The 23,077-nt window shown below is 36.5% G+C and overlaps 1 protein-coding gene across 2 annotated transcripts; it reads left to right on the forward strand.

The window, feature by feature from the left end:
- The first annotated feature begins 267 nt into the window (after window positions 1-267).
- On the forward strand, window positions 268-22,884 carry LOC138168662 (pancreatic triacylglycerol lipase-like). 2 transcript variants are annotated; one of them, XM_069097568.1, is made up of 13 exons: window positions 268-313; window positions 3,101-3,259; window positions 3,408-3,431; window positions 3,949-4,049; window positions 10,637-10,771; window positions 11,990-12,101; window positions 13,852-13,971; window positions 14,070-14,189; window positions 14,915-15,033; window positions 17,057-17,186; window positions 19,380-19,488; window positions 20,050-20,214; window positions 22,821-22,884. In XM_069097568.1, exons 1-13 carry the CDS (start codon window positions 268-270, stop codon window positions 22,882-22,884), a joined length of 1,404 nt encoding a protein of 467 aa, XP_068953669.1. The 2 variants fall into 2 exon arrangements, with proteins under 2 accessions (XP_068953669.1, XP_068953670.1); XM_069097569.1 differs by lacking the exon at window positions 3,408-3,431 and having other exon boundaries at window positions 3,101-3,255; window positions 3,924-4,049.
- Window positions 22,885-23,077: the final 193 nt, after the last annotated feature.

Consider the following 23,077-nt stretch of genomic DNA (forward strand, 5'->3'; position numbering starts at 1 on the left):
TCTCTCTTTTTGTGCCCATTTCCCATGGCAAAGCCAGCAGAAGATAAGATTTTGTTATAAAAGGACATTTATAGGCTGTTGGGAACAGTGCATGGGGCTTGCCAGAACTTCCATGGTGAGTGAAGGAAATCTTTTCCAGGCTGTTTTATTATGTACATTATTCAAAACACAACAGAACAATTGAAAAAAAATGAAGTGAACATGAATCATTATGATCTTTGTTATGTTACTCTACCAAGACTCAACTATGTATTTGGCTTTATTTAGATGCTGCCAATTTGGACAATATCTCTGCTATTGGGCATAGTGGCAGGTAAGAAACCATATTTATGTCAGTGTTGGACATTTAAGTCTCTTTTTTGCTTCAGTCTGTGAAATGGTTCAGAAATATTTGTTCTATACAGACAGTCTGATGTAATATACAGAAATCCAGCTTCTACATCAGGAGAACATGGGTTCATGTCTCACCCCTGGTATATACTGACTGCTTGGATCCTGTACAAGTAACTTAACCTCCCTGTGCTCTAGGTAACTACCTAAGACTAAGTTGCAGAGCAGTGGTTGATCTGCATTGCTGAGGGAGTTCCTCACAATGATGTCCCTACACCTATGTAATCACAGGGTGGTCAAAAATAAATATCCCATGAAACAGTGTTCTAACTTAAAATTCTAGTAGCATTGTGAACATTGAATATGTTTTCTTTGAGGGAGTGCTGACATTGTAATTTTCAAGCCCAGAATTATGCTAACCTCATTATTGCTTTTGCTTATGGGCCGAGCCTGCATGTCCTCCATCTTGACTGCCAGCTGGGCCAAAGGTTCAGTTAAGACTAAAAGATGAAAGTCTTTTGGGTCTTGGATAAAATTTAAGTCGTCAAGGGAATGCTCAACAGTAATTACAGCTGGGACCATCTGTCCCCCTCATATAAGAATGCAAGAACATATTGGTTTACATGTGGGCGGTGCTTTCCTGTTCAGCACAATTCAAAAGAAATATAGTGATTATCAACTGTACTAAGTACTGCATGTACAGAAAAGGGAGAAAACATATAGTTCATTCCCATGAGGACTCAATGGAGTGAGGGAGATAAGTCATGTACACAAATAGCTGTAATGCAAGGTAGAATATGCTAAGAGCAAAGAAGAGATCCAAGCAAGGTGATATGAGAAATGAAAATGACTTCTAGTTGGCAGAATAGGGAAGACTTTGTTGGGATGTAGCACCTGAATTGGGCCTTAAAGGAAAGGAGGATGGGAGGGGAAGGATGAGCAAAGAATAATTACATCTAGAGTTAGAAAGGACTTCATACATCATCTAATCCAGTCCCTTCAATTTACAGTTTTCTAAATGAGGCCCAGGGAACTTAAATTACCTTGTAAGTTCACACAGCTGAAATAAAGGATCTGAGTCTATGTGACTCAAAGCTCAGTCTTCTTCTCACCGTACTCCTGACTGTACATAAAGCAGACAGGATGACACTTAGGAATAATTAATAGTCTAATTTGACTAAGAGCATATGAGGGAATTGATATTTATTAGAATTAGATAAGTTTACAAAGGAAGTATGGAATCATATTGTAGAAATGTTTAAAACTAAAGTACCTTAGACTTTATCCATTAGACAGTGGGAAATCATTGATGGTGTTTGATAAGAGTTGTATTTTAAAGGTTACATTATCAAGATTATAAGAGAGATAATGGAGATTGGAGGCAGAAAGACCCATTAAAAGGTATTGCAAAGTTGCAAAGTCCAAATAAAAAGCAATGAAACATTTAAAATATGGAGATTGTAGTAGTAGTAGAAATGAAAGGCAGAATGTGAGAGATGCTATGGAGATTAAATAAATAGGACATGGCATTTGATTTGATTTAGAAGATGAAGGAGAGAGAGTAAAATGCAAAATGAACTTGAGTTTTCCAGCTTCAGAGACTTGGAAGATGGTGCTGTTATTAATAGAAATTGAAAAGTTTAAAGAGGGGCAGGTTTTATGTGGGAAGGAGTTCAGTTGGAATCATGCTGAATTTAAGGGACTGATCTGACAGGTACTGTAGGTAACTGGAAATACAAATTCTCTTACTGGATCCTTCAGACAACCTTAGTATATATTATTATCTTCCCTGTTTTGCAATAAGAAAGCTGAAGTTCAGAGTTCCTGTGACTCATCTAGACTCATAAACCTAGTAAAAAAAATACAAATCACATCTATGTGTTACTTTATGGTTTTTATTTCTTTGGAGAGGTGAGGTGAGGCAATTGGGGTTGTTACTTGCCCAAGGTCACACTACTAGTAGGTGTCAAGTGTCTGAGGCTGGATTTGACTTCAGATACTCCTGACTCCAGGGCTGGTGCTCTATTCACTACTTAGCTGCCCCAATTTTATGTTTTTTAAAGCAAGTTGTCAGGATTGGAATTCAAACATACTTTAAATTACAAGAACAAAGTTTTTCCTACTGCACCATTCATTCTTTAATTAAGGATATTTTTTTTTGAGGCTGGGTCTCTCTATGTCTTCCAGGTTAGAAGTACAAGGGCTGTGCCCTGGTCTCATCTAATCACCTCTAGTAACATGGAAATTTTGATCTAAACTGTTCCTGACCTGGGTCATTTCACTCCCTTCCTAAGCAGCCTGGAAGTCCCCTGCTCCCAAGGACTCAACATCATCTAGGCCAGGGCAGCTTAGAACTTCTAAGCTCAAGAGATCCTTCAAGTTCAGCCTCCCTAGTAGCAGGGACTATGGTGTGGACCACTACATCCAGCACTGAGGTGCCTCAGCAGTGCTTAGCACAGTGTGTAGCACATAGTAGTGCTTAATATGTTTGTGGATTGATTAGCTATGGTGTGCTTTTCCCAGATTCTATTGCTTGTGAGTCCAGCCCAGAGATGGTGGGATTTAAAACAAAACAAAAACAGTTTTTGTGGAGGTCTTACAAGGACAATAAGAGGAATGGGGAACTTTAACCATTTGGTGATTTTTGGGAGAGAGAAGTAAAATCTAAAACATTATTTTAACAAGTCCTTATTCTGTGTAGCAGAAAACTCAAAAAAACTGCCTTCTGGTTTAATTTATTACTGAGATGTTCCTTTCTGGGTGATTACAGGAGATGAAGTCTGCTATTCAAGACTGGGGTGCTTTACAGATGATATACCCTGGGCTGGCATTGTACAAAGACCCTTGCATGTGCTCCCCTCATCTCCAGAAAGTATCGACACCCGTTTTCTTCTATATACCAATGAAAATTCAAACAACTATCAAGTAAGTCATGCTATTATTTTAAGATTTATAATTTGTGCATATTATTTAGAGGAAATAGTAGACTGCCTAGATTTCCTTATTCCTCACTAAATACACTCCAGAGAAGCAAGGCAGTTGGAGTTGGGGTCCTTTTTAAAAACCATAAGTTCAAGTTTTACTTTCATGTGAATTATCCAGTGAGTCACTATTTGTCTTATGTCAAGTCATGTCAGCAAACATGTATTAGGCATCTACTATGTGTCAGGCTCTGTGCTAAGTGCCAAGGATACAAAGAGAAGGAAAAATAAGAGTCTGAACTCTCAAAGATTTCAGAGTCTAATGGGGAAGATGACATGGAAACTACTGTGCAAACAAGTTGGAGACTTATAGTTCACATTTAAAATATCAATACTTGTCTTAAATATAATAAATAAGGATCAGCTCCTCCTCCTAGGTCATATTTTTGCACATTCAAACTGCCCTCACTATCATTATTGGAGCATATGTTTCACACTTTATTTCCTAAATACTGGCAGAGTTCCAGGGTATTTACCAATTAGGCTGTGATTTGCAATAGTGTTAGTGTAGCTATGAAAAAGACCTTTTTCTCAGAAGCTTTTCGTCTCATGTTGAAAGAATCATATTTCAGAAAATAGAGGGGTTGACATGCATTTTTTTTCTTAACACAGGAAATTCTTCCCGACAATTTGGCAGCTGTAAAAAGTTCTAATTTCAACAAGAATAGAAAAACTCGATTTATTGTTCATGGCTTCATAGACAAAGGTGAAGAAGGCTGGCTGACAAACATGTGCATGGTAGGGGAACAGCAATAGTAAACCCAACCCTCTCATTCACTTAAACTAATCTTCAGATAACCCATCCTCTCAAAAACACCATGAGAAAAACAGTACAAGTTTTTTATTTTCATTCTGGTTAAGTGAGAACTAAGTAGTCAACTGGTATAACTTATGTGCATGCTGCCAAAAAAGTCAATGAAGTAAAGGGAGAAAAAGAATAAAAGGTACTTGGGTTCAAATTCTGCCTCTGATGCCTCCCACTTGTGATCATATATTCAGTTTGTAAGGCAAGTTAGCAAGCAAGATCTTTTGACTCCCTGACCAACGTTCTTTCTACCATACCTTTTTGCCCTGGTTATACTCTGTTACCACTGACGATACTCTCTTAGTCTTTTTTGAAGGCTTTCCCTTTAACCTTGGATGTCCAAATGAAGCATTTGACTTGGCACAAGACAAAAATATTCCATCAGCATTGAGTTCTGCTCATAGTTTCTTCTCACTGAAAGCAAAATATATACACCTCCTCCATCTTTTTGATCTTTACTTCTGATTTCAATAGTTGAAAACTATGATCCCTCTGATCACAAAAGTTGTAAAAAGAAAACCAGGAGATTTCACCTTTTAACAATACATAGTTTTCAGTAGCCAAAATAGTATTTTGGCCACATGTATTCATTCATTCAGAAAATATACACTGATGACCTATCATGGGCTGAGAAGATCAATGACTTCTCCAATTAGCCCAAACCAAATCAGTTACAGGTTATGACCATTTCCAGAGCTTTAGCCTACTGGATAATCCCCTCATTTAATTCATTTCCATGGATTATTCATTAGGCATTTATTAATTACCCAATATGTATAGGGGCAACATGATGGCCCCTGAACATTTGCTATAATTTAGCTCATTGAAAGTCAATTCACAGTGATCATGGAGATGATGTCAATTGCCTTATTGCAATCTACTCATTTCATGCTTTTACACATTATGAACTACACTACCTTTCTACAGTAAATGAAAAGTGGAGAGAGAGAATCAAGATAACAATGAAGGAGAAACATTATAAAATTGTTTTTCTTATAAATGAGGATGCAAGATACAAAGGAACCTTTGTTAATATCCTCATTTTGGTTTAATATCATAGACACAAAATTTCCTATAACATGGTAGGAATTGTAGAGGGAAAGAACATTGATTTGGGAGTCTAATCCTGGCTTCAGCATTTATTAGCTGATGGCCCTTTTCCAAATCATCTGTCAGTTCTAGTCTCAGTTTCCTCACTGAAAAGAGAGGGAGCATAGAAAATAAGCACTAGATTTTTAGTCAGAGTTTTGGGCTTCAAATTCCAGATCTGCTTTTTACTAAGAGTGTGGTCTTGGAGCACTTTTGCTTCTCTGGACTTTTATTTGCTCAGTGCTGAAATCAAGGAATTAGAAAAGGTGACCATAGATATTCCTGATTCTGTTCCAAGCTGTTTAACTAGATGTTATAAGTTTGGGTTGGGGGGGGGGGGCAGAGCTGGATAGTACAATGTATTGTGTTTTGACTTTAGATTAAGGATTATATGAGTGCAAATTTTACCTTAGACACTAGCTGAGTGACCCTAGACAAGTCAATTAACCTTTCTTAGCCCTGGTTTCTTCATCTGTAAGTGAAGATATAATGATATTAATACATGTAAAGTGCTTTGCAAAAGTTACAGTGCCATATAAATGCTGGTTAGTATTATTCTTATGTTTCCTTTCAGTCCTGATATTCTTAGTGCAGCACTCTAATTGATATAATTCTCACTTCCCTTTACATTCTCAAAGAGTTATGACTCTTATTTAGGTAGCAAGGTTACTAAGGAGACAGACCTTAAGTGCTTGTGTTCTAGACTTCTGAAGGCAGGCAGATGAGGATTGAAAGGCAGCCCAATGAATGTCTAGTAGAGGGGAGCACCTGCATCCTTGAGGTCATGTATTGCCCTCTAGGTGTTCAAGTGGAGCCCTTTAACTGAATCCAAACTTCACAGAATAAATTCACTTAATAAAAGGATTTGTTCTGTAAAACTTGGACTCAGTCAAAAGGACACACCCAAGGATGTAGAAGATCACATGTGACCTTCCAGGCTACAGGACCACTACACCTGGGTCTCCTCAAGGCTTCTTCTCCTGGTATGCTCTGGATTATTGGTTAACAGAGCAGGTCCTCATGTCCCATTCTGGTGGGATATGGCCCTCAGGAGCCAAAAGGTTTCTTTTTCTCTTCCTCAATACCTCCCTCTTTAAGCATTCAGCAAATTTTAATTCTATTAAACAAACTTTTACATTAAATGCCTGTGTTGTCAGAATGCCTGACTTTCTGTGAAGAAGCTAAGATGGGAGGTTAGGATTCATCAGCAGAGCCTAACTAAACTAATACTGCTGTGGGAAATCTATTTGGGTGTGTGAGGGTCATGGTGACAGAGAAAAATAATTATTCCCCTTGGGGGAAACCCATCCCCTCTCCCCAAACAGTCCTAGCACTTCTACATACTAGGTTTGGGACTGGGGAGAGAGAGGAAGCTGGTATCCAGTAAAGTAGACTATAGCTACAGTACTGTAGCCAGAGAAGTGTTTGCATCCCATATTCCCCTTCACCTCCTATGTGGAATATCAGCTCCCTGGAGCAAAGCCCCATTTGCCCCCATGCTACTTTTGGTTCTAAAGGAAGGTACAAAAGGTTTGAATTATCTAACAGCAGGATATTTTTTCATGTGAAATACCTTTCCAGGGTTGTAGGTATAAAGAGAATTATATTAGTTTGTCCCAAAATCTTTTTAGTTTCATTGAAAATAGGGCATATTAAATAAACTAACAAACTTTTTCACTTACCAATTACATTCATCTCTAAAGGCATGCTAGGGGAAATCTCTGTACACAGACCTGTCCCTTTTATTACTTAATAACAACAACGCATTGCATATTATACTTCCTGTTGTTTCCAGTGATACACTTTCTCCACTTGCTGCAATGGAATCCCTCAGTAGAGTCCTTACTGAACTTCAAATACCAGTTTTCACCAAAGTCAAATTAATACTTGGGAATGTTAAATATCAAAGAGTAGCAGCTTCATATTATACCATCCTTGAAATTTTCCTATTATTGGTAATGGATATATTTCTTCACAGCTTTTAAGATCTTGAACAAACCATATATAGAAAATATAGTTCAGGGGTAGGAGCCAAGATGGCGGCATAGAAACAGGAAAACTCCCTGTGCTCCCCCTTAACCACCTCAATACCTATAAAAATGACTCTAAACAAACTTTAGGGCTACAGAATCCACGAAGTGACAGAAACAAACCTCCCGCTGAAGACAGCCCAGCAGACAGGCAGGAAGGGTTGATCACAGCATGCTGGGAGCTGAGGACAGCCTTGTGAGTCCATGGTTTTACCCCAGGTTGGCCCAAACAGCTGCAGCTAGAGGGAATTCTGGAGAGTAGATCACCAGCAGTTGTGGTGGTTTTCAGAATTATCAATCCATAAATGCCAAAGACAAAGTGAGAGGTCAGTGGACTTTGGGAACAGGAAGTCCAGGAGTGTGGTCCTGCCTCTGCCCTGGGTTGAGAAGCAGCTGAGGTGGTGTGCTATAGCTGCTTCAGAGCTCCTGGCCTGCAGATTGTAGGGGGAACAAGCAACCATTTTGAGTGATAATCACTCTTGCTTCAACCTGCTTGGATCTGGATCGCTGTCTTGAGTGGAGGTCCTGGGGTGCATGACCAGTGAGCCAGAGCATGTGGAGGTTTCAGAGAAGGCACCCAACTAATAGTTCCAACAGATGAGAAAACCCCATAAATTTGGGACAAAGCTTTCCTCTCTGTTAGCAGAGTTCTACTGTGGCAAAAAGCTCAAAAGTCAAGAAACTGAGTGGCAACTTGAGCAAGCAAAAGAAGCAAAGCAAGCAGAGCAATCCGACTTTGGACTTTTTTTGTAGGCGTCAAAAAGGATCAAAGCATGGAACAGGAGGAAGGCAATGAAGTTAGAACTCCTGCACCAAAAGCTTCCAAGAAAAATATGAATTGGTTACAGGCCATACAGGAGCTTAAGAAGGATTTGGAAAACCAAATAAGAGAAGTGGAGGAAAAATTGGGAAGAGAAATGAGAATAATGCAAGAAAATCATGAAAAGAGAGTCAATAACCCGACTGAAGAATATAACACCTTAAAAAAAAGACTAACTCAAATGGCAAAAGAGGCTTAAAAAGCCAATGAGAAAAATGACTTAAAAAGCTGAATTTGCCAGACGGAAAAAGAATCTCACAAGCTCATTGAAGTGAATCATTCCTTCAGAATTAGATTGTAGCAAATGGAAGCTAGTGACTTTATGAGAAATTAAGGTACAATTGAACAGATTCAAAAGAATGAAAATATAGAAGGCAATGTGAAATGTCTCATTGGGAAAACCACTGACCTGGAAAATAGATCCAGGAGAGATAATTTCAATATTATAGAACTTCCTGAAAGCCATAATCAAAAAAAGAGCCTATAATTCATCCTTCAAGAAATTCTCAAGGAAATTGCCCTGATGTTTTAGAACCAGAGGGCAAAATAGAGGTTGAAAGAATCCACCAATCAACTCCTGAAAAAGATCTGAAAAAGAAAACTTGTAGGAATATTATAGCCAGTTTGCGGAGTTCCCAGATCAAGGAGAAAACATTACAAGCAGCCAGGAAGAAACAATTTCAATATTGGGGAAACACAATCAGGATAACTCAGGATCTGGCAGCTTCTACACTGAGGGATCAAAGGGCTTGGAATATGGTATTCTAGAGGTCAAAGGAGCTGGGATTAAAACCAAGAATAACCTACCCAGCAAAACTGAGCATCATGTTTCAGGGGAAAAGATGGTCATTCAATGGAATAGAGGACTTTTGAAGCATTCTTGATGAAAAAACCAGAGTTGAATAGAAAATTTAACTTTCAGATACAAGAAGCGAGAGAAACATGAGAAGGCAAACAGGGAAAAGAAATCATAAGGAACTTATTGAAGTTCAACTATTTACATTTCTACATAGAAAAAAATGGTAATTGTAACTTATGAAACTTTTCTCAGTATGAGAATAGTTGAAGGGAATAGGAATGTATATGTATATATACATACATATATGTCTATATAGGAGGGTATATGGGTGCATGAATAAATATGTGTGTGTATATATGTGTACAGGTATACATAGACAGAGGGCACAGGACCAGTTGAATAGGAAGGGATTATACTTAAAAGGTGAAATTGAGAGGCCATAAGATACATTGCCAGTGTCTTCATTAATTCATTCTCTGTCTGCAGAACAGTCTTTGGAGCTCTGAACCAACAGCAAGGTTCCAAAACCTCTGCAAAAACAGGACTGTCTTTCACCAGTGGACAAATCTGGCAAAACAACATCAAAACAGAGAGACAAAGTACCAGCATAACAGCCATGTCTCCTCAGCCCTTGGCAGCTCTGGGTGTCAGCTCTCAAAAGTCCTGGGCAATTCAAAGCGGCCCTCAACAATCCTCTCAGTCTCTCTCTGGCTCCAAGATGCTGCTTCCAAAAAGTTCTTCTGCCTCTCTCTTTTCTTGCGTCTCTCTAAATTTACGTCACCAGTCCTCCCAGTTCAGCACTCTCTTTTCCCGTCAAAAAGTCCATCCCACAAGTGGGATTGACAAGCTTTGGTTTCAACACAATCAAACCAAAAACCAAGCCAATACAGGGGGATCTTTATATTCCATTACTATTACAGAGGAATATAATGAGAGGTGATGGGGAGAGAGAGAATGGGGTAAATTATCCCATATAGAAGAGGTAAGGGAAAACTGTTAAAATGGAGGGGAAGAACAGGAAGGCAAAAGGGAATGAGTCAACATTACTCTCATTGGATTTAGCTTAAGGAGGGAATGACATACAGAATTAATAGGGTATCTCACCCTACAGGAGAGTAGGGGGGAAGGGGATGACAGAGGGGATGATGGAAGGGAGGGCAGGCTGGGGGGGAGGGAAGTTGTAAGTACACACTTCTGAAAGGGACAGTATCAAAGTAGAGAACAGAACAAGTGGGAGGTGGGATAGGATGGAGGGAAATATAGTCAATCTTTTACAACATATGCACTATGGACATGTTTTGCATAGCTACACATGTACAGCCTACATTGAATTGCTTATCTTCCCAGTAGGGGTGGGTGATGAGGGAGGAAGGAAAAGAATATGGAATACAAAGTTTAAAATGAAATGTTTACTAAATATATAATTTTTTTACATGCTACAGGGAATCAAGATTTACAGGCACTGGAGTATAGAGATCAATCTTGCTTGATTGTTGGAGGAGGAATGAGGGAGGATATAGGAGAGAGCAGACTAGGGGAGGGGGTATATAGTGGGATCACTGTTTTGGGGTGGTGGGTAGGGTAAAGACAGGGAGAAAATTTGTAAAACAAAATCTTGTGGTAATGAATTATGTAAACTAAAAATAAACATAAAAGTTAATTAAAAATAAGAAGATATAATTCATAATATTTCTTAGTGATAAGTAAAAGAAAAAAATCTTTTAAAATGGATGTTCTAACACTCCCTTAATGATTTAACTATTTTTCTTGTATTTGTTCTAGACCTTGTTTAAAGTGGAAGAGGTAAACTGCATTTGTGTGGACTGGAAAAAGGGCTCACGGACTTTATACACCCAAGCCACACAAAATGTTCGAGTAGTAGGGGCTGAAATAGCCTATTTTGTGGATTATCTGAAGGTAACCAGGTTTCTTCATGCTATCTCATACACTCTATCCATTGTTCTTTGAATGATGTGCTCATACAATTTCTAAAGGTCATCATGAGCCTTTTTATACAAAGGTTTTAACTTTTTTTTACTTGTCCAGGAGGGAACAGAAGTGTGTCTGCATTTGGGTTTTTGTCTGCAAACAATGATGAAGGCAGCTCAGTGTATAAAATGCTAGATCTTGAGTTAAGAAGACCAAGTTCAAATCTGACCTCAGACACTTACTGACAATCACCCTGGGCAAGTCACTTAACCTCTTTTTGCCTCAGTTTCCCCATTTGCAAAGTGGATATAATAATAGCATCTAATTCCTTGGGTTGCTGTGAGGATAAAATGAGACAATATTTGTTAGGTGCTTTGCGACCTTTAAGGAACTATATGAGTGTTTACTATAATTATGAACACAGACCTATTTTTTTTTTCATTTTGCCTAAATTGCCTGCTCCTCTGCTTTAAAAAAATGATTAAGCAATTAGTTTAATCGACGCACCTCACCCCCAACTTCCTACAACTCATTTGCACAACTTGATTGACTGAATTTTGCTAGTTTTGAAAACTACAGTGCCAAGATAGTTATCAAGGGGTAAATTATTTGTGCATATATCAATATCAGCCTCTAAGAAATGTTGGAAAGCAGTGGGACACAGTGGAAAGAATGCTTGATTTAGGGTCTGAGGATCCTAGTTCAAATTCCACCTCTACTACTAAACTTCCTTGTATAAGCTTGGGCTAGTCAATTTTCTGTCTTCATTCCTTAATATTGAAATGGTTGGATTAGATGACTTCTGAGGGCACTTTCACCACTATGACCTATAATCCTTGTCACTTGAAGACATGAGAAATATTAGACTCAAACTGAAAATAGCTGGGCAATTTCTTCCTAGCACTTCTTATTCTAAATCTTTGATTTGGGAAGCTTCTAACAATCCTAAATAGTGAAATTAGTATCAAATCTTCAACTTCCCTGAACCACAATAAAATCATCCTAAAGACAATGTTTCTTAAGAAAAGAAGAAAGTACAGGATAAAAACCATAAATCATGAATACTTTAATATTCTCCCTTACTTTAAAGTTAGACTGTTGAGAAGTTGGAAACAACCTTCAATAAAGACATTTAAGGAGTCTTTATGTCATGATTACATCACAAATACCAACCTAGCCATTTCTGAAGACCTGTTCTCTCATCAGAACGAGCTTGAATACTCTCCTTCCAATGTTCACATCATTGGCCACAGTCTCGGATCCCATGTTGCTGGAGAGGCTGGGAGAAGATCAAATGGTCTCATTGGACGAATCACAGGTAGGATTAAGATGGTGAAACCTGCAATGTTGTGCTTACATTGCCGTGGTATAATTAAGACATGAGGATGAACATGATGGAAACTTGGTGATCTTTTAAATGTTATGTAAAATATTAAAAATCTCTTTCATTTTGCCTGCTATGAGCATCATATAGGTAAGGTATATAAAATTATTCCATTTGTTGGAAGAGACACTTGATCTCACTACATTTCCTGGACTGGGATAATTAGATTATTTTACCTCACAAAGATAATCTTATCCTTGACAAGCGATGAAAGTTTTGGGAACATAAATTTAAAAAGCTCTTTTAAACTTTTATCTATTCACTTCTTTTTGTCTTTAACATCATGATTGTCAAAAAAAAATCAGGAAAACTCAGGGATTCTCTGGAGAATCTGCATTCTGTATTTATATTTTAACCACCTTATAGGAGCATTTAGAAAAAAGTTGCTATTTTCACAGGCTTCATAGGAGAGAAATTCTCAGTAAAGTTTGAAATTCTCTTGGTAGGCTAAATGTCCCCCCATCCTTCTAATTCCCTCAAGCTTAATACCACCGTGATGTCATTCAAGTGATTGACAATTCTTTTTTTTTTTTAAAGCAATCGGGGTTAAGTAACTTGCTCAAGGTTACACAGCCAGTTATTTCAGGGTGTGGTGCTGAGTATCTGAGCCCGGATTTGATCCAGGTCATCCCAACACTGGAGCCAGTGCTCTTACTCGCTGTGCTACTTGGCCGCCCTTTGATTGACAATTCTAAAACTGGTTTTCCCTGCCTTCTATGAATTGAAACCCAGTGATAAATACTGTGATGCTCAGAAAATTCATTTTATAAAAGAGAGGGCAACAAAAGATCCAATGATATTCTAAAAATAATAAGAAATTCAAACTATCTTTCCCCACAATTATCAAAATACACACACACATGTAAGATCTTGGGCCATGTTACTTAACCTTCTTAGCCTCAATTTCCTCATCTGCAGCACAGAGAAAATAAATACTCAAATAACATATCTTCAATGAATTTTTGAGTGAAATGTACTATGCAACTCAAGCACTACCTAAATGTGACCTGTTATATTATTATCATCATTATTACATAAATCACCAAATGAAAGTGATTATATCTACAGAGATTTTCTATAAAAATTCTTAGGGATAAGGCCTAGAATTCTGATTTCATTGATAGTGAATTCTTTGATGTGGAGTGACCAATTCAGGTCACCAATTCTCTGTAAATCATAGAGTTGCCTAAAACATTGAGAGATTGAGTTACTTGCCCAGGGTCACACATCCAGTGTGACATATTGCACATCAAAGAGATGAATAGAGCCCAGGTCTTCCTACTTGGTAGTTAGCTCTCTATACACAATGTCATATATGGCTGCCACTAAATATGGCTCATAGTCTTTTTTACATTTGTTCGTTATTTCCTTTAATATTCTTGACTTTTTCATTTTTGCAAAAGAATTTTATTGTTATTTTTCTCATTTATATAATTTTTGATAATTGAATAAAGATTTTGTTGAATGATAATTTTGTTTGGGTAAAATTGTCATTTTATTGTACTGGTCCTGCCATCCCATGATCAAAAAATATTTGTTATTTTTAAATCAAATTTTTAAAATTTTATTTATTTAATTTTAGTTTTCAACATTCATTTCCACAAGATTTTGAGTTCCAAATTAAATAATGGTTTATATTATATGAGATAAAAATATAACTAAAATAAAACAATATTTCACCCAGGATTGGATCCTGCTGAGCCTTGCTTTGAAGGGACCCCAGAAGAAGTTCGACTGGATCCCAGTGATGCTTTATTTGTTGATGTCATTCACACAGATGCTGCTCCTTTCCTTCCTAATTTAGGTGAGCTTTTCCTCTTGACTCTTGCAACTATGATGAACCATAATTAATTTGTTCACAATGCATTCAAATGCACTTAACACTTGTTTCAAATGTCTTAGGTTTGGGGACAAGTCAAATAGTGGGACACCTTGATTTCTTCCCAAATGGAGGAGAGGAAATGCCTGGATGTCAGAAGAATGTCATTTCTTCAATTATTGATATAAATGGAATCTGGGAAGGTAAGTCAATTCATCATATAACAAAAGTTACCAGTAAAATGCTTATTACCATATTGCTAATTTACCAAGATGTCTTGCCAAAACCTTGCCTTAGTCTTCTATAGAGCTATGGATTTCAAAGTCTGTTCCAAAGTTCTCTATTATTATATGAGACCTCTGTCCTTGAGTGGGGATATGTAGTTATGAAAGGAAATAGATTTGTAAAAGATTTCCATTGGGTCAGTCCAGCTTGTCCTTTAATTTAACTATAGAACCCCAGTAAATCCATTATGCCTCAAGATAAATTCCCCCCACACATATATATATTTGATGCAATTTTTGTAATCATTCTCTACTTTTGAGAGTCAGAGTGGTCTAGTGGTGAGAGTGCACATATAATGAGAGAGATCTCAGGTGAATCCTACCTCAGACAAATAATGGTTGCAAGATGCCAGGCAAGTCGCTAAATGTCTTGTTAGCTGAGTTTTCTCTCTAAGTTGAAGAGAATGTGTCACCCTCCATTGGTAGAGGAACCCTTTTCCCAGGAGCTCCCTGTATTGATGAAATGACAGGCCTGGTATCACAAAGCAAACTATAGTTTCTAAAAAGTGTGATATGTCCTTAAAGTTTGACCATGATCTACGAAGCCTATAACTTATGCAAATGTCATTAATTTCTAATAATAATTTTGAATCCAAATAAAATAATGCAATGTCCATTCTGTGTGATCCCATCTAATTTCACAGGAACTCGTGATTTTGTAGCGTGTAATCACCTGCGGAGTTACAAGTATTATTCGGATAGCATCCTCAACCCAGGTGGCTTTTCTGGATACGCATGTGCTTCCTACAAAGTTTTTGAGGCAGTAAGTAATTGTTCACCATGAGAGTTAGCATAGCATGCTGCATAGAGAATTGGGTTCCAAGTCTATAAAAGTTGGGTTCTCTTCCTACCTCTGACACACATTTGCTTGACCTTTGGCTTGTAGCTTAACTTCTTAGTGCTCTGGAAAGGTGCTCATCTGCACTGATGGTGGGAGTTTCCTTACTATGAGCTTCCTTATAAATGAAACCACATGTCAAGAAACAGAGAAAAGGCCTTTCTCTACACAGAGTAATAGACCTGGAAGGAACAAGAACAATTAGAGGCCATTTAATGCAAAGTATACTTGAAAGTTATCCTTATTACAACATGCCTGAAAAGTGACCATCCAGGGGCTATGAAAGTCCTCTATTAAGGTGGACTCATAACCAGTCCATTACATTATTAGAAATTATAATTGTCAATATTTTTTACTATCATGTAGCTTCTTTCATCTTCTATCCATAATTCCTGGTTCTGTCTATTGTGACCCAAAAGAACATTTTTTTCCCTTTCGTTTAACAGTTCTCAAGATATCTATCAAATGGCACCTGTTTCTCCTTTTCTCCAGCATACACACATACATTTCCTTCAGTCCTTGAGAACAACTAAATAGAATATACCTAAGTCTCCCATCCCACCTGATCTATATAGAATAGTTCTGAACATTGTGATATTGTGGAAAGAACACTGAACTAGAAATTAGATGACCTGGGTTCCAGTCCTATTCTTACACGATGTGACATAAAGCATTATATCTGGGCTCCAAATTCTTTGCCTTGAAGATGAGAAAATAGGGTTAGATTTCTCTAAGACCCTTCTTGCTCTAAGAATTTATTGATTTCTAGTATCATTTTCCACACAAACTATTTTCAATCAAGGCTGCTACATAATGACTCCAAGTCTCATAAACCTGATTTTAATCACATAATGATATTAGTATTTTTAGAGTAAATATGACATTTTCATTCTGGTTCCAATTACTCTAATGATTGTCTCATCTTAACTTTCCCTTATAAGTACTGATTAAATATTTGTTTCATTTAGTAAAATTTTGGAAACTTTATTTGGGAGACGTTTTTCAGAAGAATACAGCGTATAGAAATCTGATCTAAAGTCTATCTGCTGCCAAATTAAAAATGGAATTAAAATCAGAAAGTTTGTCAAAAGCATAGGTCATCTAAACATCCTCATACCTGACTGGATTTTTCAGTTTTGTCCAGTGGTGTGGCCTACTATAAACAGAGTTTTAGATTCCTTATGAAGGAAAAAAGAGATTTGCTTAGATATGCAGTGCAGCATCACTGTGTTGTGATCTTGGATCCCAAATGTTGATTAAGTTCACTCAATTACTTTTAAAAACTAACCTTTCTTATGTTCATACAAATATTCTTTCTAAAATGATCAATGTTGAATGTCATTTCTCAAGTAAAAATATCTCAAGTTCTAGTTTTATTTATGTCAATAGATACTGCATTGGAATTGGTTTTATAAATACCTGAATTCTCATTCTTCCTCAGAAACTCCTATTGATGGGACCCTGGGCAACTAATTCAATCTCTCTCAGCCTCAGTTTCTTTATCTGTAAAATGGGAATAACAGTGGCTTTTACCTTACAGGTTGTGTTGTAAGGACCAAAGGAAATAACAATAGAAAAGCACTTTGCAAATGCTGTGTGCTGTATAAATGCTATCTATGGTTACTGGGTGGGTCAAGGGAAGGTCATAGGTCCATATTCCATTGTTAGGTTATGCTAACACTCATTAGTAGAAGTTTGTTGAAAGCTGCCTTCATCATTCAATTTAAGCTACCAGTTCAACACTTATTACATTATGCAGACATAGTCTGGAGGACAAGATAACTCATTTATGTATTTTTAGACATAAGATTTTTTTTTCTCAACTCTCATGAAGGTACCAGAATTATATTTGCTTTTTTTTTTATAATTAAGTGGATGGGGTGAGTGTATGGCGGTAAAACCTGGAAAGATAACTTGTTCTCATTTACCATTTATGTATTTTCATTAGAACAAGTGCTTCCCTTGTCCATCTGGAGGATGCCCACAGATGGGCCACTATGCTGACAGATTTGCTGGTAAAACGGCAGCAGTGGGACAGGTCTTTTATCTCAACACTGGGGATGCCAGTAATTTTGCTCGTAAGTTTCCATTTGACTTTCCTTATTTTCAAAACTCTGTGACACTGTTATTGCCTGTTGGAAAGTCTCCTTCCGCTTCATATAGAAAAAGGATGGAACTGACCATATTGAGGAGATGTCTTTGGAACCTGATGGCCAATTCAGTTTTTCAGGCCAATTCCCTGGCCTGAAAAATCTGGATGACACCACACCATGGCTCCACTGTTAAATGTGTTGGATGTAGAAATGAACATCTCTGCTTTCAGATGCTTCTTGAAACAGATTGACAAATACCCAGAGTTTTCATAAAATAAATTTCCTAGTTTCTATAACTGAGATTTTGGCAATTTTCTCAGGGTCCTTAAACATACACCCATATTTTCTTTTGTGAATATTATGAAACATTTATTAAGAAACACGTCTTTGGAACCTGTAGCCCTGAACCCACATGTGGTCCTCTAGGTCCTCAAGTAAGGCCCTTTAACTGAATCCAAACTTCAGAGATTCACAGATGTGTTCTTTGAAGTTTGGATTCGGTCAAATATTTACACTTTAGGACTTAGAGGATCACATGTGGCCTGGAGGTCACAAGTTCCCTACTCCTTTGGTCAGTCCATTTTTAATGATCTTTACCCAAGAACTGCTGAAAGATAAATACTATGAGGCGTAATAATAGCTTATTCATAGCTTAGAGTATATAAAGGATCTGAGAATAGCTATGTATAGTGGAATGTGGCATCATTTCCATGTGCTCTGGCCAGTAAAAGAAAGAAAAGAGAAGAGGACAAAGAACCAAGAGGCTAATGATGTAGAAGACACCTTTACTTCACAATTTTGCCCCAAGAGCGAATTGTGTAGATGAGCCATATGAGATAATGTGGCAGACTAAACAGAGTGAGGAACTTGGAGTCAGGGAGACCTAAGGTTCAAATCCCACTTCTGATCCTTCCTAGCTGTGGTACTCTGGATAAATTCCTTAATCTCTATGACTTGCTGTTTCCTCACCTGGAAAATGAAAGTTTTAATAAGATGGACTCTAAAGTCACAATATGAAGAAAGGTTCGATTCCAGTCTCTGCTAGCTGCTTATATTAACATGTGACCTTTGTCAAATACCTTATACCTCCAAAGCCTTGGCTTTCTTATCTATAATATGGCGATCATTATACTCTTCACAATTTTTTTGTGGGAAAAACCTTTCATAAACTGCCAAACATTGTGATAGTGATCTGCAAGTTGGGGAAGTAACCACAATCGATATAATTTTTATATAAAATTTATAAATTTGGGAAAATTGCAGGTTGAGTCAGAGGACAGATTAATTTAATGAAAAATATCAATTGACTATCTAAAAAGTAATGTTATTTTAAGAAAGCACAAATCACAAGCCAAGTCTGAAATATGTAGCAATAAAATACAAGCAACAGGATCGTGGAAAAAAAATGTTATGAAGAGACATCAGAGTTGTAGTCTTGGGCTGGGTTTGTCACTAATTAACTGTGTGACTCTGGGCAAGATTAGAGTAGAATGAGCACTGAAGTTGGAATCAGAAAACCTGAGTTCACCCCTGGAAAGTCACCCCACCTTTCTAAGACTTGATTTCTTCTTCTGTGAAATGGGGCTAAGAATAGCACTTTCCTTACAAGGTCATTTTGGGTATCAAATGAGATAATATATGTAAAGCACTTTGGAAATTTTAAGGGCTATAAAATATTAGCTATTATCATTATAGTCTGTGCTCTGGTTTTCTTATAATAGCTCTCGTTTGCATAAGATTTCAAGGTGCTCATCAACAAAAATGTGGGCACCAGACTAGAAATTCTCTTAGGCTTCTTCCACATTTAATATTGTACAGTTGCTTAAAATCAGTTAATATTAAAATAATTGTATCATAGACGCAAAAATTCTTTACCAAACAGAAGTTGCAAACATTATAATGTTTGCATAATATAATTTAAGTCAATGTCTAAGTTACTTAGAAAACTCCATTGACATTAGTTTGAATTCATTTTATTAGTAAGAAGTTAAAATTTGCAAATAAAGGAATTACTTAAATCTTTTTATTTAATAAGAATCATTCATTATACAATTAAATTATTATATTTTGTTATTGCTGCATAAATTATGTTTTACAGAAATATCTATTTTCTACTTATATATTCATGTTTATACATTCAATATATTTATTTCTCCATATTTCTATCTTTCTCCCTAGGTTGGAGGTATAAGGCAGCTGTCACACTGTCTGGAGCAAAGGTTACTGGAACAGTAGTAGTTTCTTTGTTTGGAAGTAATGGAAACAGCAGGCAATATGAGATTTACAAGTGAGTTCAATATCATCAAATATCTTACATGTTGGAATTATTATGTTATGTAAATATGTTTTACCCAAATTATTGTTTATAGTTTCATTACTGTGAAAAGTGACTTAGTATTATATACATTTTATAAAGCCAATCACAGGACTTCCTATTGAATTTTGCATGCAGAAATTGTCCTCAGAATTGGGTTTCTAACTTTGGTGCATTGCTACTTATTGGGCCAATAATTTATTTTTATTTCATAAAATGATTTTTTCTTATTTTTATTACCACGTGTTTATAATTAGTAAACAATTATGAGGTTAACACAAAAGATGGAGGAAAAAGATTTAATGAGGTCATCACTTATTAAATTGTAGGAGAAAGTTGTGACCAAAATATATTAAAATATTATGAGGCATTTGGGGGCATAAATTACAACTATGTCTGTGTTATTTTTTGCCTCTGTTTAATACGTTGGAAACACAATTGAATTAGCAAAATATTCATCATGTATAGCTTTTATAAGTAAATATATATATGGAGATTTTTGTACTTGAATTTGATATTTTCTTCTTTTCCAAGGGGGAGCCTACAACCAGGTTATACACATTCTAACGAGTTTGATTCAGATTTAGATGTTGGTACAATTCAGAGAGTTAAATTTCTTTGGAACAACAATGTGATCAATCCAACCCTGCCCAGAGTAGGAGCATCAACGATCACTGTAGAAACTTCAGGTGGACAAACGTAAGTATTTTTTATTGTGAACCAAGAGACATATGAAATATTGAAGAGACATATTTGTAAAATGCTTACACAGAAAAATTTACTTTGAGATTGATTTGTGTCAGCACCCTTCTCGTATTACCTTTAGCTTACATGTGAAATATTTCATGAGACAATAGTTTACTTTAGGAAAATTGAGCTTTTAAATATGTTTCAGTTGAGATCGTGTCATTCAATGAAAGTCCATGAAAAGGTCAGAGTTTGACCCTGAGATTCTACCATCATGAAATTCCAAATCATTTAAGTATGTCTCTACCTAACATACTTCAAAGGAGTATAGAATCACAGAATTTAGAGGGAGGAGGAAGCTTAGAAATCATCAATCTAAGTCTTTCATTGTATAGATAAGAAAACTGAAACTCAGAGAGATGAGTGAACTTACAACATCATAAAATTAGCAAACATTTAATTGACTCTGGGAAAACAAAGTTAAGGGAAATGTCATCATAGATGGCAGTTAGTTCCATAGAATAATGTGGTCAATACCATTAAGGACACTTTGGACTGAATAATATTATACTACAGTTGTGCCATGTTATCTTAGAGTTTGGTTGTAATTCATTATTGTTGTTGTTGCAAAATGATCATGGTTGAATTAATGTTGTGTGGTAAATTCCTGGTTACTACAATGGGAAATTATTTAATGGTCACATAACAATTTCTTCCTCCATCCTTTATGGTCAAAATAATCCCAAGCCGTGCCTTTTTGGAAAGGTCTAAAAATTCCAGTCCTGCTAATGAGCTAAAATATGAGAAAAATAAACTTAAAAACAACAGGAGTAACGATATGCTTTACTCTGAGCTGGCTTCTTGAGTTGCTTCATATATTTATTTAACATTTAACAAACATTTCCTGAGTGCCATTAAATGCTGGACAAATTGCTAGAAAGGAATACAAGGATGAATAAAATCTTCTTAAAGATTTTTCTTATCTTTTTATCTGTAGTATTTGGCAAGGCTCTTGCATATAGCATATAGCAGGTGTTTAATAAATAGCTGATTTAATTTGAGCATGCTAACTGTCCTCACAGAGCAGCAACTTCAAGGAATATGCAGTATTGTGCTCAAATTCAGCTCCACAAATGATGTTCCATAGAATCAGTGTTTAGCACTCAAGGTGCATAAGGGTTCTATGGCAGTATTTTGAAGCTAGTAATACTTTCCTCTCTAGAATATTAAGTACAAGTTTATTTATGAAAATCACTTATTAACTGAGGCATTTTCCCATGAAACAGCAGACTTATTTCCATGTTTCTTTAACATTTCCTTGGCATTCCTTTATGCTGGAGGTATTCTGTACTCCTAGATTTCCTTGACTAGTACCTACCACAGTGCATGGCATGTAATACATGGCAAATACATGCCTGATTTTTGATTGATTGATTATGGGTTCTGTCAATATTTTTTTTTGCTTTTTGGAAAGCAAATGGGGTTAAGTAACTTGCCCAAAGTCACATGGCTATTAATTGTGTCATGTCTGAGGTCAGATTTTGAACTCAGGTCCTCCTGACTCCAGGGCTGGGGCTCTATTCACTGTGCCACCTAGCCATCCCATTTCAGTATTTTTAAAATCTTTCAGGGTATGCCCTGATTCTTTTCTGAAATATCATATTAAATAGTTGACAATGTTTTAAAATACAAGGATTAACTCCATTCCCAGTCCTCTGGGCCTTGCACTTCTTGAAGTTACTTGGAAGGTCCTTAACTGGACATATCTGAGGCAAAATTTACAAGTCAGATCTTGTGGAATATCCAGTACCCTCTCCCCTTCTCACAACAGTGGCTTGGATCCTGGAAGCCCTCGTCTCTCTCCATTTTAATGTCTTCATAAAGTACAAGGAAAGTTTGCAGCCTTAGCAAACTCAATCATCTATATTTATACTTTAAGACACTATAAAAACACATTTATTGAGGACCTACTACAATCAAAGCTCTCAATTAAATGTTTTGAAAGATGCAAATGCTTTGCTACATGTGTGACCTTAAAGTAGTTACTTAATCATAGGACTTTATGGTGCTCATAGGGGACAGCTAAGTAACACAGTGGATAGAGCAATGGTCCTGTAGTCAAGAAGACATGAAGTCAAATTTAACCCCCTTTTACTAGCTATGTGACCCTAGGCAAGTCACTTAACCTATGTGTAAGATTCCTCATCTGTACAATAAGGATACTAACAGTCACCTACCTCCCAAGGTTGTTGTGAGGATCAAATCAGGTGATTTATTAAGTGCTTAGCACAGTGCTTGGAACATAGTAAGTGCAATATATATAAGTTAGTTGTAATAGAAGTACTTAGTAGTAGTAGTAGCAGTAAAAGGAGAGGGTTAGAATTGATTCAATCCAATCAAGCAAACATTTATTAAATACCTACAATGTAAAAAGCATAGTCCCTGACCTCAATGTAGCTTGTACCATACTGTTCCTTTTAGCTTTAACTCCTATGATATGAGGATTTACAGTCTAACAAAGGAGATATAACTTACTCAAATTACTAGAGAAAAATATAAATGCTTAAGAGATGAAGATAATAAGATAATTTTGGTTAATTTTACATTTTTTTCTGTAGGTACAATTTCTGTAGCAAAGAAACTGTAAGAGAAGATGTTCTGTTAACTCTTGATGCTTGCTAAAGCATGTTGAAGTGAAATAATTATTTCCTGTAGTAATAAAAGGCCAATGTAAAGCTATTCATTGTATTCATTAATCATTAATACTATGTTATTTTCATTGCAATTTTTAGTGGGGAAACATTTTTAATGAGGGATTCATTCTAGAACTATACCTGAACTTTTATTGGATTTCCCAAAATATCTCCTGGCATTT

The sequence above is a fragment of the Petaurus breviceps genome, unplaced genomic scaffold (genome assembly GCF_028583685.1).
Source record: "Petaurus breviceps papuanus isolate PSGF00001 unplaced genomic scaffold, PetGlider_PUasm1.0 37, whole genome shotgun sequence".
NCBI classification, from domain to species: Eukaryota; Metazoa; Chordata; class Mammalia; order Diprotodontia; family Petauridae; genus Petaurus; species Petaurus breviceps.

Coding starts and splice junctions, on each gene's coding strand:
- LOC138168662 (XM_069097568.1), top strand. CDS start 268: ATGCTGCCAATTTGGACAATATCTCTGCTATTGGGCATAGTGGCAG. Junction 314..3,100: donor GCTATTGGGCATAGTGGCAG/GTAAGAAACCAT, acceptor GGGTGATTACAG/GAGATGAAGTCTGCTATTCA. Junction 10,772..11,989: donor ATTTTGTGGATTATCTGAAG/GTAACCAGGTTT, acceptor TTCTCTCATCAG/AACGAGCTTGAATACTCTCC.